Source organism: Kogia breviceps, chromosome 7, assembly GCF_026419965.1.
Source record: "Kogia breviceps isolate mKogBre1 chromosome 7, mKogBre1 haplotype 1, whole genome shotgun sequence".
NCBI classification, from domain to species: Eukaryota; Metazoa; Chordata; class Mammalia; order Artiodactyla; family Physeteridae; genus Kogia; species Kogia breviceps.
Window position 1 is genome coordinate 104147507 of NC_081316.1, and position 20602 is coordinate 104168108.

The window sequence follows — 20602 nt, forward strand, 5'->3', positions numbered from 1 at the left end:
CCCAAGATGATTGATCCAACTGGCAGACCAGGTCAAAAGCTATCACCAAAAAAAACCCCAGGTATTTTTATGTACATCTAATATACAAAGTCAGCTAATTTCAAAGAAAGTTCAAAACAAAACAAACAACGCCCTCCCCTCTCCCCCCCATCCCATGGCAGTAGATATTTCTTTGATTCTGGGTTTTGAAAGTAATTTGCATGGAGGCCACTCACCCCGGGTAATGGTTGGCTGTCTCTGTATTTTCGCAAAGAATGCTGGGGATGGATTTAAAGTGCAATTTAAATTAGGCATCTTGCTCTCCCATATTATAGCATATATCGTCATGAGTGAAACCACATGGACAACTTGATATTCAAAAAAAAAAGGGAGTGGGGGGTCTGCCAGTAGCAATAGTCAAAACAGAAATATATGGTCAGAAGATTAACGTACATGAAAGAGAACAGAGACACCAAAGAATCTTATGGGAAATCACAAGAGGCTCTGCGTGGCTCCCATCCCAATTTTATCCCTCAGCTTATTTCTTATTTGGAAAGCGATTCTAATGACATTAGTGGCTGAACAGTTATAAAACCATAACAATGTTGATATGGCAAATTGACATCAAATACTCCTTTCAGTACTCTAGAACCTGCAAACATCTTCCGCAGGTGAATCTACCTTTAGATGTGGCCTTCACAGGTAAGTCAGGAGAGCTTCCCCACGCAGCACAGATGGGAGGCAGAGAGGCCCTGCTCCTCCTCCCACCCACCTGTGATTCTGGGTGGGCAGCATCAGGTCAGATTGGGCTTACAATTCCTCTTTTTCAAGGGCCTCCAGGATGAAGATTTAACGTATGTTGAGGGAGTCAGGCAACTGGGAACTCACGAAGCCCTGCCTCCCTAACAGGGAGAACAATTCGATTATTCTGGTTATGGAAGATAAAAGATAATACTGGAACACTTCCTTTCAGAGACATCAGAAATCAACTATGACCTTTTGAGTTTAAAAACATTTTTCCATTGCATTTAAAAACAATTTGTACGTTTTTCTTGTAATGAAACGCTGACCTAGGGAATGGGTTTCAGTCACTGCATTTGCCTGGGAGAAAAGAAATAGATGCCCGTGGGATTCCTCTTCCTCTTCTTTTTTTTTTTTTTTTTTTAAGCTGAGGCTTTATGTTAGTATCACTAGATGATTTAGCTGTTGAAGCTTTTAAGGCTAATTGTGGCTGTAATGTACCAAACAGTACAAGAGAGGAGAAGAGTGGAGATTAATTTAGCTCTCCATTTGTCAGGATTCAGTCTGGAAGATTTCTTAGGAACCAATCTAAAGCTAGGGGATAGCCTGGACCTTTAAAATGGGACACGGAATCATTCGGCTCCATAACCTTTAAGCTGTTTGAAGAAAGGAGCAAATGTTAACTTCCACAAGTACACTTTCTGGGCAAGATAAATATATATAAGACTGCTTGTTAAGACACAGCAAGCCTGTAAGGTCACATCCATTAAGGCAGTGGATTCTACAATGTTGTTTTAGTGGCAATTTTAGTGTAAGGACTCTTGGGTGTGCCAGTGAGAATCAGGGCATTCATCACCACAAATGCATTTTTTTGTGTAGAGCGGGTTCAGCTACTAACACATCAAGAGGCCAAAGTGCACCTATGAGATCATCTTATATTACCTTGAGCAAAGAGGCCCGGAGGAGAGAAAGAGGAGCAGACAAGTCCCTATAAAGGTACCTGTGAGGTGGACAGAAATATAGCATTGTTTGTTTTTAAAACTTCCTCTTAAATGGAGTCTCTGTGGTTGTAACTGTGATAAGTGAGTTGTGGCTGTTTGAAGACGTGAGATTAGCTTTAGTCTGGAGTGAAGGCTTAGGAGCTGTGAACTGAAGCACCTCTGCTGAGTTGCTGAGATTGATGGTGAGGGGGGAGGAGTTCAGGGAGTGTTAAGAAAGGTCTTTTTTTAAAAAAGCCTAAGCTAGTGAGAGGCCAGCCACAAATGAAAAGTGCTGTTCCACATTAAAGAGAAATGTGGTATTTATGCCGAATGAACGAAGGCCTTGACCACCTTAAAACGTAAACCTGACTAGCTACCTAGATGGAACCTTCTACAAGGAGAGGTAATCAAGGCTGGCTCACACCCGGACAACTTCTGCAAAGACAAAACAGACCACGGAAGGCTTTTCTTAATGGGTTCACACATGCAGGTCAGTGGCCGAAAGGGGCGATGTAATTTACACTGACATCCAAAGGGCCGTTCATAGGAAACTATGAAAACCTGGTAACAGCAGCTCAAGCTTAATGGGTTTACTACCCGGACAAGAGGTAAGAAATCATGAAAGGTAAACACCTGGTTCGCAGCAAGGAAAGTTGTTAGCATGGTTGCTCTGGAAATCAGTCAGGGAGGAGCATCTTTGTTGCGCTTATTAAGGATGCAGAAAGTGGGAGGAATCTCTCCGCCCTGCTAACCAACTGCATTTACTTAAGAAGCAGAAGAAACTAACAAAAAGCTAAAAGGGAAGTACACACAGACAAGAATTTAGGAAGCAGCCTGGATGGAGCTGAGTTTAGGGTGAGACACAAAAACCAACTGATGGATTTTCAGAAGCTTTTCAATTAAGCGCAGGCACTGATGTTTTCGCAGACATCATTCAGAACCGTGCTCACTAGTGGCTTATTTAAAAGTTCTTTGTTCCACTGTAATGGTTAGAAAGGTGAAGAAAACTGAAATTATACAATCTATTCTTATATTTCATAAACCGATGAGGCCTCCTCTTTCCCTGAACACTTAGAATTTTCATCATGTCTATCACACCAACTCCTGCGAAAACTGAAAATGTCTCCAGAAAGTCAATGTAAAGGATGGCCTGACCTAAGGAAATCTTGCACGTCTAGTCGACATGGTGCGGCCATAACCTTTCTCACCCTGGTCGGCAGAGAAAACTCCAACAAGTCTCCCAGACAAGCGACATCAAGCACTGAGAGCCGCTGGGGATCAACCAGGAAGGGGCTGGAGGACATAACCTCCTCCCCCTCAGTGACAGTCAGAAAAAGGAGACCGTGAAACTCACTTTGAATGGGAGTTTCAGACAGTCCAAACAGCTAAACCACAGAGTGACAACCGTAGTGGCTCCTCCAATGTTTAACGGAGGGCAGGAAGGGGTACTCGAGTGCCCCGAGTGGAACAGACGGTGACTCTCCAGGTGACACACGGTCAGTGGCTACTCTCTGGGGCAGGAAGGATGATGCATTTAGGAACATGGCCCACGTGGACAGGTTAAAGTATGTGTATTTTCCTTCACGTGGATTAAGATGAAATTAAGGCAAGAAGAAGATCCAAAGCCGGGATACTTACCGTTTCGTCAACCGTGGCTCAGCACAAGCTATCCACGTGTTCTCTAAGAGCCAGGCTGCCATTTCCCCCCTAGCATTTTGCTTTGCATGGTGATGCTTAAAAAAGAATTCTGCAAAATATCTGATCTACTGTTAAATGCTTGGATGTTAAAGACTTTTCTGAGGTCCTTAAGAGTCGACTTGAGAACACAGTATCTAATGTCTTTCAAGTTCCCAAATAAAGGAATAATTCCATTCCAAGGAGTTAAAGGGACCTTTTAGGCTTCTTGTTATACATACCAGAAAGACAGTGTACATTCAGGACATCTGCAATGGCAATGAAGGTACCATACCTGCGATGATGGTAAGGATGGTGGTGGTGGTGGTGGTGGTGGTGGTGGTGGTGGTGGTTGTTGTGAGAGGAGGGATAGTTGTGGGGGGATCTGGATAAAGAAAAAAAGGAGAATCAAACCCACAATGCTGAGCACATGATCAGTAATGACACAACAAAGGCGTGAAGACACGGACATGTTGTTTGATGACTTCTCCCTTTAAAATCCAAAGACTCCTCCGCCCCGACCGCCCCCGCCCCGCAAAGATTTATGTCTTATAATCATATCCCAAGGCCTTATTTGGAAGAGCTAAGGAAAGAAGAAAAGAGATTTGTGGGCCTGGTGGCACAGTGGTTAAGAATCCGCCTGCCAATGCAGGGCACACGGGTGTTTGAGCCCCGGTCCGGGAAGATCCCACATGCTGCGGAGCAACTAAGCCCATGTGCCCCAACTACTGAGCCTGCGCTCTGGAGCCCGCGAGCCACAACTACTGAGCCCACATGCCACAACTCCTGGAGCCCGCACACCTACAGCCCGTGCCCTGCAACGAGAAGCCACCGCATTGAGAAGCCCGCGCACCACGACGAAGAGTAGCCCCCGCTCGCCGCAACTAGAGAAAAGCCCACGCATAGCAATGAAGACCAAACACAGCCATAAATAAATAAATAAATAAATACAATAAATGTCAAAAATTAAAGAAAAAAAAGAAAAGAGATTTGTATCAATGAAGTGAACTAGGGATGAGGAGATGGTAAGTAGAGAAGGGAGGAAAAATCAAAACATATGACATGCCCCCCACCCCCATCCGATTTCAGAGGGTGAGGTTAGACCAACTCAGCCCCTGAGAAAGTCCGACGGTTGTCATTTCGTTTTATACTTTCACCGGTGGGAGAAAGGAGGAGATGGCGCTGATCTATCTAAAGGGCTCCTATCGGCCAAGGGAAAGTGTGCGCCTGCCTCTTGCTCTCTGACTGTTAACTTCATTATTCTCCATCAATACATCCCAGCAGGAAGTAAAACTACTTCTATACTTGTAATAAATACACAGAAGAGAGAATGTCACCACTAAATATCAAGTTCCAGGCATGTGAGATTTTACTGAGATTTTATTTTCTAAAAGTCAATAAATTTTACAGCTTATAAATATTAATCAGTTTGTTGCCTTTGCTCAAGCCTGACCTACGTGGGCGACAATGATAAAACTGAAGAACTTTTCCATCTTGTAAACAAGATAATTAAATATAAACAAGGCTTAACCCTCCAAGCCAGGAATCCGATAGGGAATCCTCTGTCAGGTGTCTGATATACTGTATATTCTTCTATCATCTCCAAAATTATTTGGGGGAAAAGGGAAGGCAAATATGAAAGAGAAAAAAAAAAATCTCAGCCCAACTGATCAAACTGAATGTGTTAAACTGTCAGCAAGACTTTGACCTAAGCAATCATTCTGCTATAATAGAGCGTTAAGACGATTTGAAGGCTTTTGATTTTAAATTTTATCTAACGCCCATCAACTTTTTCTCCCTGACACATCTGGTGTCCTTTTATCTCCAAGTGAGCTCTCAGACTGTCTAATTAATACATCCAAGCTTTAATTATATACTGTGTCTTTATTGGGTTTGGCGGAACTTCCTGGAAATTTACGAAAACATTATCTTGGCGTTTGGTTATGAGGTCTGCTTAAAAGATTCCTACCGTTGATCAATAATCAGTTTTAATTTTCCTCACAAACTTCTCTCACACGTACACAAATGTACGAATTTGACAGGGAAGAATCAAGAGCAAACCTGTCTGTTTTAGGGGAGACTCTGTTCATTGAAGTTGGGGATGCCAGCAGTTTAAACGACTACTGAAAGCAGCCTCACACGAGTGCAAAAAAAGAATCCATTAAAAAAAAAATCTCATTCTCTTCCAAGAAGTAGAAATGATTCATAATTTCAAACTACCTTGTTAGAAGAAGAACGGACAGTACACGTTCAGTCTTGCTTTTTGGAGTACTTTCTTATGGAAGCCACAGGTGGGGAAGCATTTTGTGCCCTGGGAGACCACTGGATGCACCTACATCCTGCGGCAGGTGCAGGTACAGGTGCAGGTAGAGATGCAGGTGAGCGAGGGGCACCGGTCCCTGAAGACAACCTGCTCTTTCCATGCCCCAATTCAGCTGTACCCAGAGATGTGCCTTCTCTGTTCTGATTCAATGACAATATTTATCCCTGAAAAGGAACATCTGTAGCTGGCGTGCTACAATGCTATTTCTGTCTCTATTTCAAAAAGTATTGGCACAAAATGTGCGATGTCCACAATACAATCAAAGTGCACCTGAAGGTGATTTGAAATTACTATTACCAACAGGAGTGGAACAGAGACTAACGAGGGCAGAGACTTCAGAAAAAAGGTCACTAGTTCCTTTCATTTTGTGAAAATCACACCCTTTCAATTATTTTCATCACTACTGGGGTAACTTGTCCTTCACATGTGGCTCAAGTGACCTAAATGAATTAGATTCCGTTACCAGGTGTAATGCTTAGATCATTTCTAGCGATAAGAGCAATGTGAGGTCACTATTTAAGAAAATACAGGGTTGGAGCTAATAAGCTGTTTGCCACATAGACGCGAAAAGAACAAAACCAACTGGGGCCCAGGCACTAACCAGATAGATTCGCCAAGTGTAGAAGTTACTTCTAGAGAATTAAACATTTTGAAAGCATGTTAACTCTGAGTTCATAAAGAACTTTGAAAGCTACTGTAGTAGGACAATAAATTGGCTTTGAAAAGAAAACCTACTCACCATCTTCTCAAACTGCTAGAATATTTTATGACTAGACAAGCAACACCTCAGGTGAGTATTCTAGCCTGTCATCCCAAGCATTACTGCTAGTACAGGTTACGGGGTGGGGAGGCAGCATATTGCGGATCTAGCAAATTCCTAGACCAGGCGAAGTGCACCATCTTCGGTTGGGGAGATAGGTGGATGCAGATATGCTTGCCTACATGGGCAGGTCTTTGTTTCCTGGCTTTCAAATAATGCATTGTGGCCCAGCGAGTTCATTCCCAAACGACAATCTTGCATTGGAGGGAACTGTTCTACCGGGAAGCAGAGAGAGTAAGAGAAACTACAAAGAAAGACACATTTCACTGTAGACTCTGGAGTCAAAGTATCGTGGCTCTGAAACATATTTAGTAACCGTGTGAACTTGGGCAACTTATGTGACCTTTCTAAGCTTCCTTTTTTCATCTGTAAAATGGGATGATGATGGTGCTTACCTCGTCCTGTTATCGTGGAGATCAGAGGTGATCGTGCACGTAAAACTGTCACCCTAGCGCATGGAACGAAGTGAGCAAGCCCTCAATAAATGCTAGCCAGAGCTAGGATCCAAAATCATTCAAATCTATCTGTCTATCAAATCCACAAAATGCTTCTCATCTTGAGATGTCGGAACAGTGGGTACAGGAAGTCAAAATTGTTTTTCCAGATGACTGAGTCTTCTGAATCAAGGAAGCACATAGTACACTGGTGGAAATTTGTCTCTGCTTTTCATAATCTGCCATTTCTAAAAAGAGCTGAATGAAAGTCGTCTGTAAACCTGGATAACAGCAAGGTTGGGGCCTTGCATGAGGCTCAAACCCTGATGTGGAGCATGGGAGGGATGTAGAAGCAAAAGGGGGATGGCTGGAAACGGGGCACTCGGCACCTCCTTGCACCTACACGGAGAGCCATTCCCTTCACTCTGATCTCCGTAACTACCGGGGAGAATTAATGCTATTATGTGTAGACCACATACAACATGGGTAGTGTGCAAAGAAATCACACCTCAGAAGTCTATACATAAAGTGATTAGATGTGAGCCTTTAACTTTGCATTATGCTAAGGAAAACAAAACTCAGGTACAGGCTAAAGATGATATTTTAATATCCATGTAGATATGAGGTAAAGCATGCTTCTATTTCATCAAAGAGACTGCTACTCCTATTTTCCTCATAAGGAAAGTGGCCAGGTTCTAAGACGTTATGGTGTAAATATCCCATATGTAGATTTACGTGTGTATATGTGTATATTCACATACACTTGGATTATTTACATGGCTCACATGAAGAGAGAAATGCACACGCATGTTCATATATTTACAAGATACTGAAATTGTCATGCCTATGGTTACTCATTCTGTGTCATGCCAGCTCATGACTAGTTTTCCTGGTGTAAAAGTAACCAAGAGAGTCAAATGGATGGAAAAGACTCAATTCGTCATCGTAAGACTAGAGAGGCAGTGCACTCCCCAACTAAACACAGAATATTCACCAGACACAAAATTGACCATGAGCTATAAATGGGAAATAAGTTTAAAATGGCTGGTACAAGTAGGTGCACAATAAATATTTGTTGACTAGAAAGTGAAATTCATGATCATATGCTTTAAGAATCCTGCAAAAAGATATTAAGAAAACAGACAAATTTTTTTTAAAAAAAGCACTTCTGTCTAAAGCAGTAGCTATAGGTCGTTAACAGAGCTACCTAGGACCTTCTATTTTTTTTCCAAGTATTTACTGGCTTGCAACATATGGAATGTAATAGCTTCATGCTGAAAATAGGATAGTTCTACTCATCAAAGCAGGAGAAAGGCTAGCCCAGGTATCCTCGGAAAATACCACTGGGAATAGACTTTCTGAGCTGAAAAGCCATTAATTGGTAAGGCTGAATTTCGCAGTCATTTTTTCTAACATCATCTCCATAGCATGCGCCTGAGGACAGAGCTTTCCTACTCAGCATGACCAGAGCCTGTGATCTAGAGGGAAGCCCCCAGGATTAGAAGGGGAGAAGAAACGTCGCTGTCCTCCTAGTGGTAGCACTGGGGTCCACCTTGGGCCAGGCTTCTTTAATTCTTGAAGGAAACAAACTGTGTTTTTTTTTTTGTTTTGTTTTGTTTTCAACTTGACCAAAAGCTCTAGGAGTGAATCACAAGCAGCAGCTACATAATAAATGAGTCAAACGGAAGAGGGCTTCATCTTCTCACGTACCGTATACATACAGCATATAATCCGAATGAGCTTTCCCCACTATGTTTGAAGCCTCACAGCGGTATGTACCATTATCTGTTTTGTTTAGGTTATTGATGAACAGGTTGGGCCCCGACAGTACAGCGTGTTGAGGCATTTCATCATCGACTCTCACCCAAGTTACCATCACAGGCCTGCAGAGGGAATGGGAGAGAGACAGGTTGCATTATGATTTCCCACCAAGATGTCTGCATCAAACCTCTCACCCACACAGTAAATGAATCCCATGCAGGATGACACAATTAAAGAGGACCTATTTTAAGTTCAGAGAATTATAGCTGTGAAGGCTTCACAAATCTGTTTGGAATATAATTTTACAAAATATATTATCAGGTGTTGAAAAACTTTCAACAGACCACAAGCAGGAGTCTCATTATTTCCAATTCATCTTCAACAGATCAGCAAATAAACCAACGTGCCCTATTTTTATGCCCTGCTGTGTGCTTTCACACCAATTCAGACAGGACAGAGCTCACCCATTGTTAATCATCTCATTAATTAGGGGGAAAAAGATCAAATCCTGGGCTAGTGATACATCCATTAATCTCATGGTTACTAACACGCCAAGACAGTGGCATAGAAAGTTGTGATATTTAAGTGGATTTCGAGTTTCGCAGAAAGGAACGGACTTTTACAGCTGAATAGTGCTTTCTCTGGCCTCTGCCGGTTGAAAAAAAAATTACCTCTTCTCATTCTGGAAAGATGTAATCACTTCCTGTCCCCTTAACCCCTACCCATAACACACCCTCCGCCAACCCAAGACCCCACCGCACCTTCCGTGGCCCCAAGCCACCTTATCTATGTGTTCCTCGGCAAAACGCCTGTCTTCTCTGGCCCTCCAAGGCCCTCACACGGCTCCCCTTCCCCTGTGTGTGCACCTGCAGGCCCCCAGCTCGAGGGACAGGCTCCCACATCAATGGCTGTAGAGTGACAGCACCTCCACATGAACTCCTGCGGTCCTATGGCACTTGCTCATCAGAGGGGAGTTTATTTTCGTGATTTAAAGACCACATTTGTATCCATCAGGAAAAAGCAAATTTCACAAGATGCTCCAGGGCCCAAATTGCACACACACAGAGTCTTTTTCAAACTCACTGAATTTATAATTCTTCAAGGCAGCCCCTATGAAATCGAGGCCACATCTAGGTCTGGGCCTGAAAGCTGCCATTTCCAAGGCAGGGCCACAGAGATTCGGGCACGGAAGCAGCTTCCTTTCATTTCCTGCACTACCTCTAGAAGCGGCATCAGAACGAAAGACCCGTGCTTCCTATGAATGGGCACTCAAGACAGCCCTGTCAAGTAGCATTCCGGTTTTCCAATGGGATGTGAAGTCACAATTTTTCCTTAATGACACATGGGTTTGTTATCACAACCCAGTAAACTATTTAAAAATGAGCCCTGCATCCGTCCTCCTCGCAGGCAATGGCGAACAGCTCTGCCTGGCAATCAGACCTGACTGTCCCGCTGCTTGACGGCTGAAACCATCAGTGGGGGTAAATGCTGAGGACATTCACAACATTTAACGGCAAGTTAAATGACCATTTTTATTGTATGCAATTTCTTGAGAAAATAAATAGGTGATATGCTAGAAGGGCTAGCAGTCAGGTAACCCGTGCTTTGCTCAGACAACCGTGGACCCGGGCCGATTTGAGAAGAACAAGCAAATACCCTCTCTGGCATCAATGTCCCGAAGGAAACATACAATTTATACAATTTACGGTCCCCGTGGCACATTCGACTGAACACAGTACCTTCTTCGGGGGAAAGAAATATAGAAACAAAATATAGGTTAGCAAGCCACAGTCTGCAAATGTAGTTAATATGGCTGGCGCCGCCAGTGGCAAGAGGCCTGAGAGAATTTATTTTTATTTTTTGCCACTGGATTGTTTTGGAAGGAAGGCGGTTTGCTACCTGGGGCCTAATTCAAACAGTTGACACAAAGAAAGAGCTGAATCTTTTGCAGTGTTCAAAGCAGAAGAAGACTGCTCTGGTGAAGCTGGAAGTACTTAAAACCAAGTAACTTCGAAACACCCAAGGAAAAGCAAAGCGGAAGCAAGACCGTCTCCTCCTTCCTAAAGGCCCTCTTTACAACTCCAAACGGTGAGTAGAGAGAGAAGCAAATCCTCGCCCCTGGAGAAGGACACACAAAATAGGGAGGGCTGACGTGGGAAGACAGCCCACTGCAGCCAGGCTCCCTCCGGCTCTCTGTTCTCTCAGAGACCATCGCTTAGCTGTCATGGGGAGAGTTCTTTCCAAAGACTTGAGGGAAGCTTTGTGAAAATGCCCTGAGGTCCTTGTATCAACATGCTAGTTGGCAAAACTCTGAGAGGGGGAAAAAAATCGTGGCGAGGGGACAGGAGAGGGAGCTCAGTGCTGTTTTTTGTTGGGGACCAATAAAAATCTGAGTGCTTCTGATGACTAAGGTGACCCGTTGTTCCATGTGAAATGGATTGTTTTCTCCCTCAGAAACAGTGAAAAACAATCTTCACTCGATTAGAAAGATGAAAGGATTCTTCCTCCTCCTCAAACGGAAGGGAATACTAGCTAAAGTGGTACCACCACATGGCTTTTGCTTTATTAGTGATAATACATGTAGTTTCTCTAATTCACTTTCATTAATTTAGCAGGGGCAAGTGAAGTAGCTTTTATTACACTTTTCAATAACACGAGAGTGTAAGTCTTTTCCCTTACGAACAGTATGCATACATATTCCTTGAGAAAAATCCCCAAACCATTCCTTACTAACAAAAATATTTCTAGTCGTCACTTTTCCTGGAGAGAAGCAGCAAAATGAAAAGGCAGGCAAATTCATTTGCCTACAGCTGGCCCTAAACGCAGCCGCTTCATTTAAGTCTGAAAACCATCTTTCCAACAGCTTAGTTAGGCATTAACACAGAAGGTAGCAGATACATCATTAGATTGCGGGCACACTAAAAGTGTATTAGGATTATTTTATGGGGGTGAGAGAAAATAGTTCTGACAATCATGTTGATGATAATCAAAGAGAATTAGCTGAGATTTCAATCTTAGCTGGCATTTCATTTTTCTCCCCATCTTCACCCTTAAGAACCACAGGTATTTATTCCCCTTTTCACTGAATATCCTTTTAGTTCCTGAAAAATCTTCCATCCTTTACAGCAGGAGACAGGTGACAGGCCAATGAGTTGTGAATGTACATCTGTGTGTTGTGACATTTACTGCTCATGACCCTCTGCCAACCTTGGCCTTCAGAACTTACTGGGGCTTCCCGATGGCTTCACATGTTAACTCAAGCGCGTCCCCTTCCCGGGTTAGGCCTTGTAGAGGATAAGTCATCTGAATATGCACTTGGGGCTTATCTGTGTGACAACAACACAAAGTATAATGTTTAGCAAATGATATCATCAGGCAGAACCAGACTTGCACGCTGTCGCAAACCCCGAGCTCCCAGCACTCACGTGCTTCCCATCCTCATGCCTTCAGTAAAATGCTCCTCATTAGTAAGTAATCCTGGCATTTGCTCAAATTAAATTGACTAATAACTCTGAGTGAACCACTAATACATAAGAGATTCATAAGCCAACCACGCCACATCAAACATTTCCTGTGAAATACATTTTGTTACATTTAAGTTTATCTCCAGATTCACTCAAGCTAAAGGAAACTCATTTGCCTTCATGCTGAGGTGAAGCCACAGATATCTGCAGCGCTCAGAACTGATACATTTTATCGTAGATCATATATTACGATCTGTGCTCAGAATTGATACATTTTATCATAGATCATGTATTACTAATGTGACAATATGTTGTGACACTGCATAGTAATAAGTTTGCCACTTCTATGCTCTTGTTTTCAAATGGGAAAGGCAAAACTTCTGAATTCCACTCAAATGTCTCTAAGAATAAAGAACTGGGAGGTTTTGGTGGCCCCTAATCAAACCCTATGATGGCTCCACGTAAACATATCAGAAGGAAGGAAACTGACAGTTACCGAGTCTACTATGGCCGGAACCATCCTTGGTGGTGGAAAAAGCCCAGTTTTAGGGACGAGAACATTGGTACCTAGAGAATGATGTAGGTTGTCCAAGGTCATAGAGATAACGTAATGAGAGACAGCCCCATGAAATGTTTGTTTGGAGGGATTCTTGATTCAAACCCACGTTTCCCAACGGCAATCCATAATTAAAGCCAAGTATACTGAGTATAGCTTCCTAATGCAGTCAAGTATTTAGGTATTGCTAAGCATAAGTGAATACTTTAGTGATGTAGGTATTCTTATTTTTACTAGCTATTTAAAAACTGTGTTTGTGAGTTTGTGGGGCTGTGGGCATGAGAGAGGAATGCTAGGAGGTACAGGGAATGGAGAGGAAAGGGGGAGGGGTTGGAATTAACTTAGATACACACACAAATACATTTACAAATGAAACCTGAATGGAATTGGGAAGGTTTTTTTTTTTTCCCCTTTGCTGAACAAATAAGCTATTCTAAATCATTTTTCTCATTTAATTCCATGACTTTGTAAATGTATATTCTTGGAAATGTACCCAAGAGGTAATAAATGTGAGAGGGCAAGACATCAGTTGGCTGAAAGGTCAAAACAATTGCCATAACTTTACTTTCTCAGACAATCACACCACCCAAACAACAGCCCCTTGGCCTTTTACAAGCAGTGGTTCGCTCATTATCATTCACCCTATGGTATCAGGGAGCAAAGAGAAATATGGCGGGGTTCAACCATCTCTACCTGTACACAGCCAAACAAGCTGCACGAGGTCCTCTCTAGGGATGGCTGTTTTCTGGATGTATTTTTACAGTCGTGTTACTAGCACTGGATCTTTCTGTCTCTGAAAACCACGTGGCATTCAAATCCTTTTAAGAGAGGCTTCTTGTACTTCGGTGGGCACTGTACACTGAATTGGTAATGCTTTCTGAGGAGCTAAGTCACTTGCCCGAGAACATAAGTTAACTGGGACTGAAAGCTCCAGCTGACCCCTGAAAGTAACACGATTCTATTCTTAGACTTGTTGGCAAAGGCAATGTTTAAGAGGAAAATGGCCTAGAGGTCTCCAGATACTGATAGCTGGGTGGGGAAGCTAATCCTTAAAGGCAAAAATACTCAAAAAGGATAAACAGGATGACCTTAAATGAGCACTGGCTGCTGGGCAAGTGTCCTGGGCACCCACCTTTGAGAGCTACAGACAATACTGTCGGCTAAATACAACCATTGGGTGACATATGTGGGTCTATTATTTTTGGTGGTATAATACACTTGCACACAGGGCTAGTTGGTAAAGTTTATTAAAAAAACAATCCAAAAGATACCAAAAAAAAAAAAAATGGTAGAAGGTTATGCCACTGAAAACACCGACAACAAAATACCGGCTCCCTTACAGTTCATGCTCAGAAATAGCAGCACTTCTGGAGTTCCTGGTTAGGGAACCTCTGTCATCCTTATCCAGGACCCATTCTGAGGAAAGCTAAATTTAAAGCCCCAAATTTGGGCTGAAATGTAACATTTTCTTATAGGTTCATCTCTGATCCACAGAAGGTCTACATTTTCCATGCACTGCCGACTTCGGCCCATTAATTAAGGAGAAGCAGAAGTTTGCTGGCCAATGTGGAAGGCTCTTTTGTCCTTTTTTCTCCTTTGTGTAATTTACAAGCAAACAGAGAGAGTATATTTTTCAGCACAGTGCACTAAGGGTTTTTACAGGCTCAACTTCCATTAATAATAAAGATGGTGTTGAAAATCTATCCACCCTGCCGTTTCGGTACCTCTGAGTTTGTTTTAGTTAAATGCTTTTTATGTTCCTAATGGCTGTTTGCCAGTTGTCAATTACTCACATAAATTAGGAATAACAAGCTAAGGCCTTGCTATACCTGGAATTTATGTTTAAAAAAATCATATACTAAAGCCATAGGAAATACACCTTAAATTTTGATAACTGATTTTCCCAATTTACTCTCTAGGTTTCTGGAGAAACATCTACCATCTACCTATGGGTACAGCTGCCACAGTTACCTTAATAGGTCGCTGGAAAGGTAAACATTAATCTTGCTTGTATTATACAGAAAAATGTCCTCCTCTGTTGACACATGCAGTATTTATAGGCATATTATTCGACTGTGGGCAGCTGAGCTATCTTCACGCCCAGCCTAGGAGCCAAATAGAGGGTCTGTGTGCCAAGATCCATATCTCTGGGTGAAGGAAACTTAAAAAACAAATTCAATTCCCCCTTCCTTTGCCCTGAAAGAGGAACTTGAGCCTTCCCAACAGGTGGAATAGAAACCCTGGGACTCCACTGGCACCTCTAGAACCTAGGGCTGCTAAATTTTCCCAGGATTAACCTGACCACAATCAGAGTATGTCAAAATACTGAACAATCCAGATGGCTGACTGAATAGCCCAGAAGCTCATCATTTATATTTTAATTATGTTCATAAATCAAATGTTATAACCCACCGAATCTTTTCTGAGACAGAACCAGATTCCAAGATTTATTTTTTTTTTTATTTATTTTTTTTTTTTGCGGTACGCGGGCCTCTCACTGTTGTGGCCTCTCCCGTTGCGGAGCACAGGCTCCGGACGCGCAGGCTCAGCGGCCATGGCTCACGGGCCCAGCCGCTCCGCGGCATGTGGGATCTTCCCGGACCAGGGCACGAACCCGTGTCCCCTGCACCGGCAGGCGGACTCTCAACCACTGCGCCACCAGGGAAGCCCCCAAGATTTATTTTTAAGTAATGAGGTAAGGCCCAGAACATTTTCAGGGTGATCATTTTACGCCCCGGTTGGTGTTGGAAGGCACAAGGCTGGAAGCCAGATGACACTTTCCGCCCAAGTGCAATAACTGTCTAGAAATGTACTGCAGAATGGCTTAATGTCACTATAAAATGGAACTGCTATACAAAAATAAGAAAAATAGTTAGGTCTGTGTACTCATGGAACATTACAGTTACAGAGATGGTTACCACCAACAGCTAATAAATTAGGTCGAGGGCTCTGAGGTTTTCATAATACACTGTAATTTTTTAAAAACCCCGTAAAAGACATTTAGCAAGACTGCTACAGCAGACAAAATTCGTCCATTGGTCAAAGTCGCACAGAGGGTTAAATATCAGGAGGCTTTAGGTCACACTACAGTAGCAGCCAATTAAAAAAAATCATGTTAGAAAGACATTCTGATTTGATGAGACTTTCTTTAAATGGACTTTGCTCTCTCTATAAAGGGAAAATATATATATATATAAAGGAAACTCTTAAAGAGGTTAGAATGGCTTGCTGGCAGATTACAATTGATTTCATGCCAGTCTGACTTTGCACCATATTCTATGATCTTCTCAGAAGATGAAACTCAAGACTCCGGAACCTGTATTTCACTTTCCTATGTAAATGAAAAGTCACAGTCTCCTTCTCTCTAGATTGTCGCACTAACATATCAGGTCTTTAAAATTTCTTAGTTAAAAAAAGTACACTACGGTTTCCTTTTGCCTGGGATATTACCCTCCCCATGTACCAGAGAGGAGCATTGCTGAGATAAGAGGGAAGGCGCCCTGACACCGCGGCAGGAGGAGACCTGTTAGCCCAGGGGCTCCTGACGCTTTCCCTGCCTGAGATTTTCTAAATTAGGGGACGTGGGCCTCAAATGTTCATTGATGCACTGACTGCAAGCAGGCCCAGGAACCCAAGTGCAAACCTGTTCCTGCAGGCTCTTTGCATCCCTTCCTTAGATTTCATCCAACATTCTGAAACACCTGTTAAGAGTGAGGCTGGATGCCTGTTGACCAAGGTGTTCATTGTTTTGGGCCTACCAGGGAGAACTCAAGGGCAGTGTGGGCCCAGATGGAATAAGAATGGCTGGAGGGACGGTTTGGGTCCGTGCCTGTGCATTCAGGTGGGGAAGCACTGACAGAAGGGTCTTTGTCAATCATGGGGGATTACGGCAGTGTAGAGGAGCACGACACCGCCAAGATGCACCTGAGATTCGGTGAGTCTTAGGGGCTGCTTGAGCTCAAAGCAGAATCGACCCCTATAACGTGGCTGCCTAAGCTGTTGGGAGAGCCCAGCTTTGCTCTGAAGGAGGGAGGTGTATCACGAGGTCACTGGGGCTGGTGAGAGAACACAGTCACAGTGAGCTCCCAGAGGACTTAAAGAGAACATCTTGCAAAAGGTTTGCTTCCCATTGTCATAATACAGTCACGAATAATTTTCACTGCCATTTATTTTGTTTGTTTGCAAGGTGAAGGACCTCCTGCTGTTACATCTGTTGTAGGAATCGGAGCACTTAAACTGCTCTTCTTGAGGAGGGCTGAGCTAGGATGAGTGGGATGTGTCAAACCTGGGGGGACGGATGTAGGACCGAAGAGCGTGTGTCACATCACACAGCAAAATGCAGTTTCCTCTTGTTGCAACTTGTAAGTAGTTTTGTGGATACTGAAATTACTGTTTACCCAACAGAATCAAATTTTATTCTGTGATGTTGTGGCAGAGAGTAGTTTCCAGTGCCTTCGAAGTGGGGTGCACACTCACCCACACACAGCACTCTTCCGTATCTTTGAGAAATCTTCAGAATTAGAAAGTGAACACTGGGTGAGAAAATTCTCATAGCAAGATTTTCTGCACAAGAACGTTAGCTCTGTAACAAGAAAAGTTTTTGCTTTTTGTATCCCTGGTGCCTAGAACAGTGTCAGTGCCTGGCACGTAGTAGGCATTCAGTGCACATTTACCAGGTGAATGAATGAATGAGAAAGTACGCAAGCATTGGGGCATGGACTCCTAGCTCTGCTACCGGTTAGACAAAAACAAAACGAAAACAAGCAGACCATGAATCCCTCTAAGCCCTGTTACAAGACAGACAAGGCACATTAAAATTTTCAAGTGTTTATTTGAGCATCCATTTGAACAGGGCAGCCCAAACTGAGAATGCTCCAATAGGAGCTGGGGGAAATGTTTTAATAGAAAAGACACGGAAGTAAAGCAAGTGAATTATCTGATTGGCTAGAGCTTGAGCAGTTGCCTTATTTGGGAAGCCTGGTTAGCTGTTTGTGATTGGCGGGGCTTAAGTTTCATTGCCTTGGAGTGCATTGGATTTGGTTTAGGTTTTGGTTTGCCTACGTAAGCTACCAAGGTATCAGAGTCACCTTATTAGATTGCTCTAATGGCCTCCTTGTTTCATCATTTTAACAGCCCTCATTGCAAAATACAATTCTAGTTTTCTTTTAGAAGGTCAGGCCAGCTCCCAAAATCTGAGGTTCAACCCGCGTGTCTGATTTGCATACGTCCACTTCACTAGACATTTATTTAGCATTTTGCATATATTTCAAGGTGGTATCTTAAATGAGATCATAAAGAATGTTGTTGAACCATTCTTTTTATTTATTTTTGGTTAACCACCTTAAGTATAGGAAGTTTTATTTGTTCAACATTTTTAAAAACATATGTTTTTTTAAATTGAAGTATAGTTAATTTACAATGTGTTGGTTTCAAGTGTATAGAAAAGGATTCAGGGGCTTCCCTGGTGGCGCAGTGGTTGAGAATCCGCCTGCCGATGCAGGGGACACGGGTTCGTGCCCTGGTCCGGGAAGATACCACATGCCGCGGAGCGGCTGGGCCCGTGAGCCATGGCTGCTGAGCCTGAGCGTCCGGAGCCTGTGCTCCGCAACGGGAGAGGCCACAACAGTGAGAGGCCCGCGTACCACAAAAAAAAAAAAAAAAAAAAAAAAAAAAGAAAAGGATTCAGGTTTACATATGTATATATATATATTCTTTTTCAGATTCTTTTCCATTATAGGTTATTATCAATACAAGATACTGAGTATAGTTCCCTGTGCTATATACAGTAGGTCCTTGTTGTTTACCTATTTTACATACAGTAGTGTGTATATGTTAATCCCAAACTCCTGATTAATCCCCCACTCCCCGCAGCGATCCCCCCTGGACCACTCATTTTAGATTTTGAGATGTTAGCTTTACAACCATTTAACCTTCCACAGAATCAAAATCTGACCTTGAGTTAAAAACCATTAAGAGTGCACATTAGAAGACTAGTTTCACTACATAATATTCAATGTCCGCAGCCACAGAGACACATCTTTTCCAAATACATTAGGTCAGACAGTGACATGTGGGAAGACAGATGTGGGAAGAGGCCTCTTTCTACAGGGTGTGCCTTCAGAAGGCAGGGATGATGGCAAAGTCTTTCTTCCCTAAGAGTCATGTCATTCAAGTCTTGCTCACAATGGAGTTGGCCCAATATTTACTCTTTGTTTTCTGAGTCTTAGCGACTCAGCTTCCCGCCCGCTTTGGTACTGCAGAATGCCTCACTAACGCTCTATACAGTTAATGGCATCAGGAACTTGGACCCGCTTCTGCTGTGTGTTCACACAAAAAAATGATAGGTTAAAACATTAGTTTGAATCAGGGGGTCTCCGTGCCTTGATTATTTTTCAGAAAGAATAATAAATCCTGAAATAACTTCCCTGGAACTCAATTCATTGCTTTAAAAAAATAAAAGAAAGGGAGAGTTGGAGGAAGAGCATATTCTGTTAAAAAAAAGAGACCGGAGATCAGAGAGAAACAGGCCAAATATGAAAACGCCAGCTATTACGCTTTGAAGAATATAACCTGGGAACCGAATTGATGGGGGAGAGGATGGGATATGGGAGCTGCCGTGGTAAACTGTGTCTTATCCTCCACTCCAAGCAGGAAAGATTTTCCCATTTCCAGGTTTTTCTCCCTCCTTCACTGCAGGACACTATCGATACCACAGAAACATTTATTTTGGCACAAAGAACAGGTTTTGATCATCTCCTCAATGCCCAATTTTCCCCCAATTGAAGGAATGAAAGAAAAAAAAATCTAGCCTTCTGTGGCCCCTCGATGAACAGGAATATGGATTTACAAAATACCTGGCTACATTGAGTCAATAAAACTCATTTGGAAAATGATGTCCAGGACTACAATTAACTGGCAGATGATAATCAGAGCAGAGGAGGCGTTCAAACACCCATTTTTTGAGTCTTTGGTTTCATTCTCCCTTTCAAAACATATCTCTTAAAATTTTTTTTTCAGATATGCACACACACAAAACCCTCACTAGATGAGGATTTTTGCAAAATATTTTAAAGAGCAAGGCTACGATGGGGGAGAGCAAAAGACACACAGCAGTAATTCCAGAGCTTCGGATTCACCTCGGTCCAGAGTAAGGCTTCCCCCCTTGCACAGCAATCTGAATTCCATACTGAGGGTCACACCTTTTCTTTGAATTCCCAGCTTATGTCGCTATGTGTTTCCACCTTGATGCTATTTAGACAGTTTTCTTTTAACGCGCAGACGGTGAACTGTTCTCCTTTAAACAGGCTTTTATTTGACAAGAGTATGTTCGCTCAGATCTGAAGCTCCACTAACCGTGCTACAATTCTACCTCGTTCTGCTATAATCAACCCTGTCGTAAATTTGAGCAACGCTATATACACAGACATTGGAAAGAAAAAACTGCACAGAAAGAGTTTAGGGTCATATAGCTCAGAACGTTAAAAAGCAAAACTGTTCTCTGCCTAACATCTAAGGAAAGAGAGCTTTGAATTCCAGCTCACGAGCACAATTACTTTCTGTTTTAAACATTTAACTGTGTGCTGCCGTATCCTTGCTGAGTCTTAGAATGAAAGCTAGAAAACTAAGAGCCCTACTGTATGTTCTTCCTTCCCAGCAATGGTCCTATGAGAAAACCTTATTAATGAGCTTGCAAACGAGCACCCAACAGGGAAATGCCACAAACAAGAGCAGCTAATGCCCCGGAAAATCAAATAACTGAACACTTGGCTGATTGTGGTGCCTTTCATATTTATAATAAAAAAAAAGGGAGGGGGGACTTTAATTCACTAATTCTGAGAGGTCAACACCTTGCTGAACAAAACAACTCACT

The 20602-nt window shown here is 42.7% G+C and overlaps 1 protein-coding gene across 12 annotated transcripts in view; it reads right to left on the bottom strand.

The window, feature by feature from the left end:
- The window catches only part of CADM1 (cell adhesion molecule 1), a 343297-nt gene that overhangs the window by 40694 nt on the left and 282001 nt on the right, over positions 1-20602 (bottom strand). For 6 of the 12 annotated variants that reach the window (XM_067038981.1, XM_067038980.1, XM_067038978.1 and 3 more), the window contains exons 6-8: positions 11939-12038; positions 8662-8834; positions 3670-3759 (exon numbers count right to left, since the gene is read on the bottom strand). In XM_067038981.1, coding sequence (XP_066895082.1) covers positions 3670-3759; positions 8662-8834; positions 11939-12038 — 363 coding nt within the window. The remainder of the gene's footprint in view (positions 1-3669; positions 3760-8661; positions 8835-11938; positions 12039-20602) is intronic. The other 6 variants (XM_067038982.1, XM_067038986.1, XM_067038984.1 and 3 more) reach the window with 1 other exon arrangement.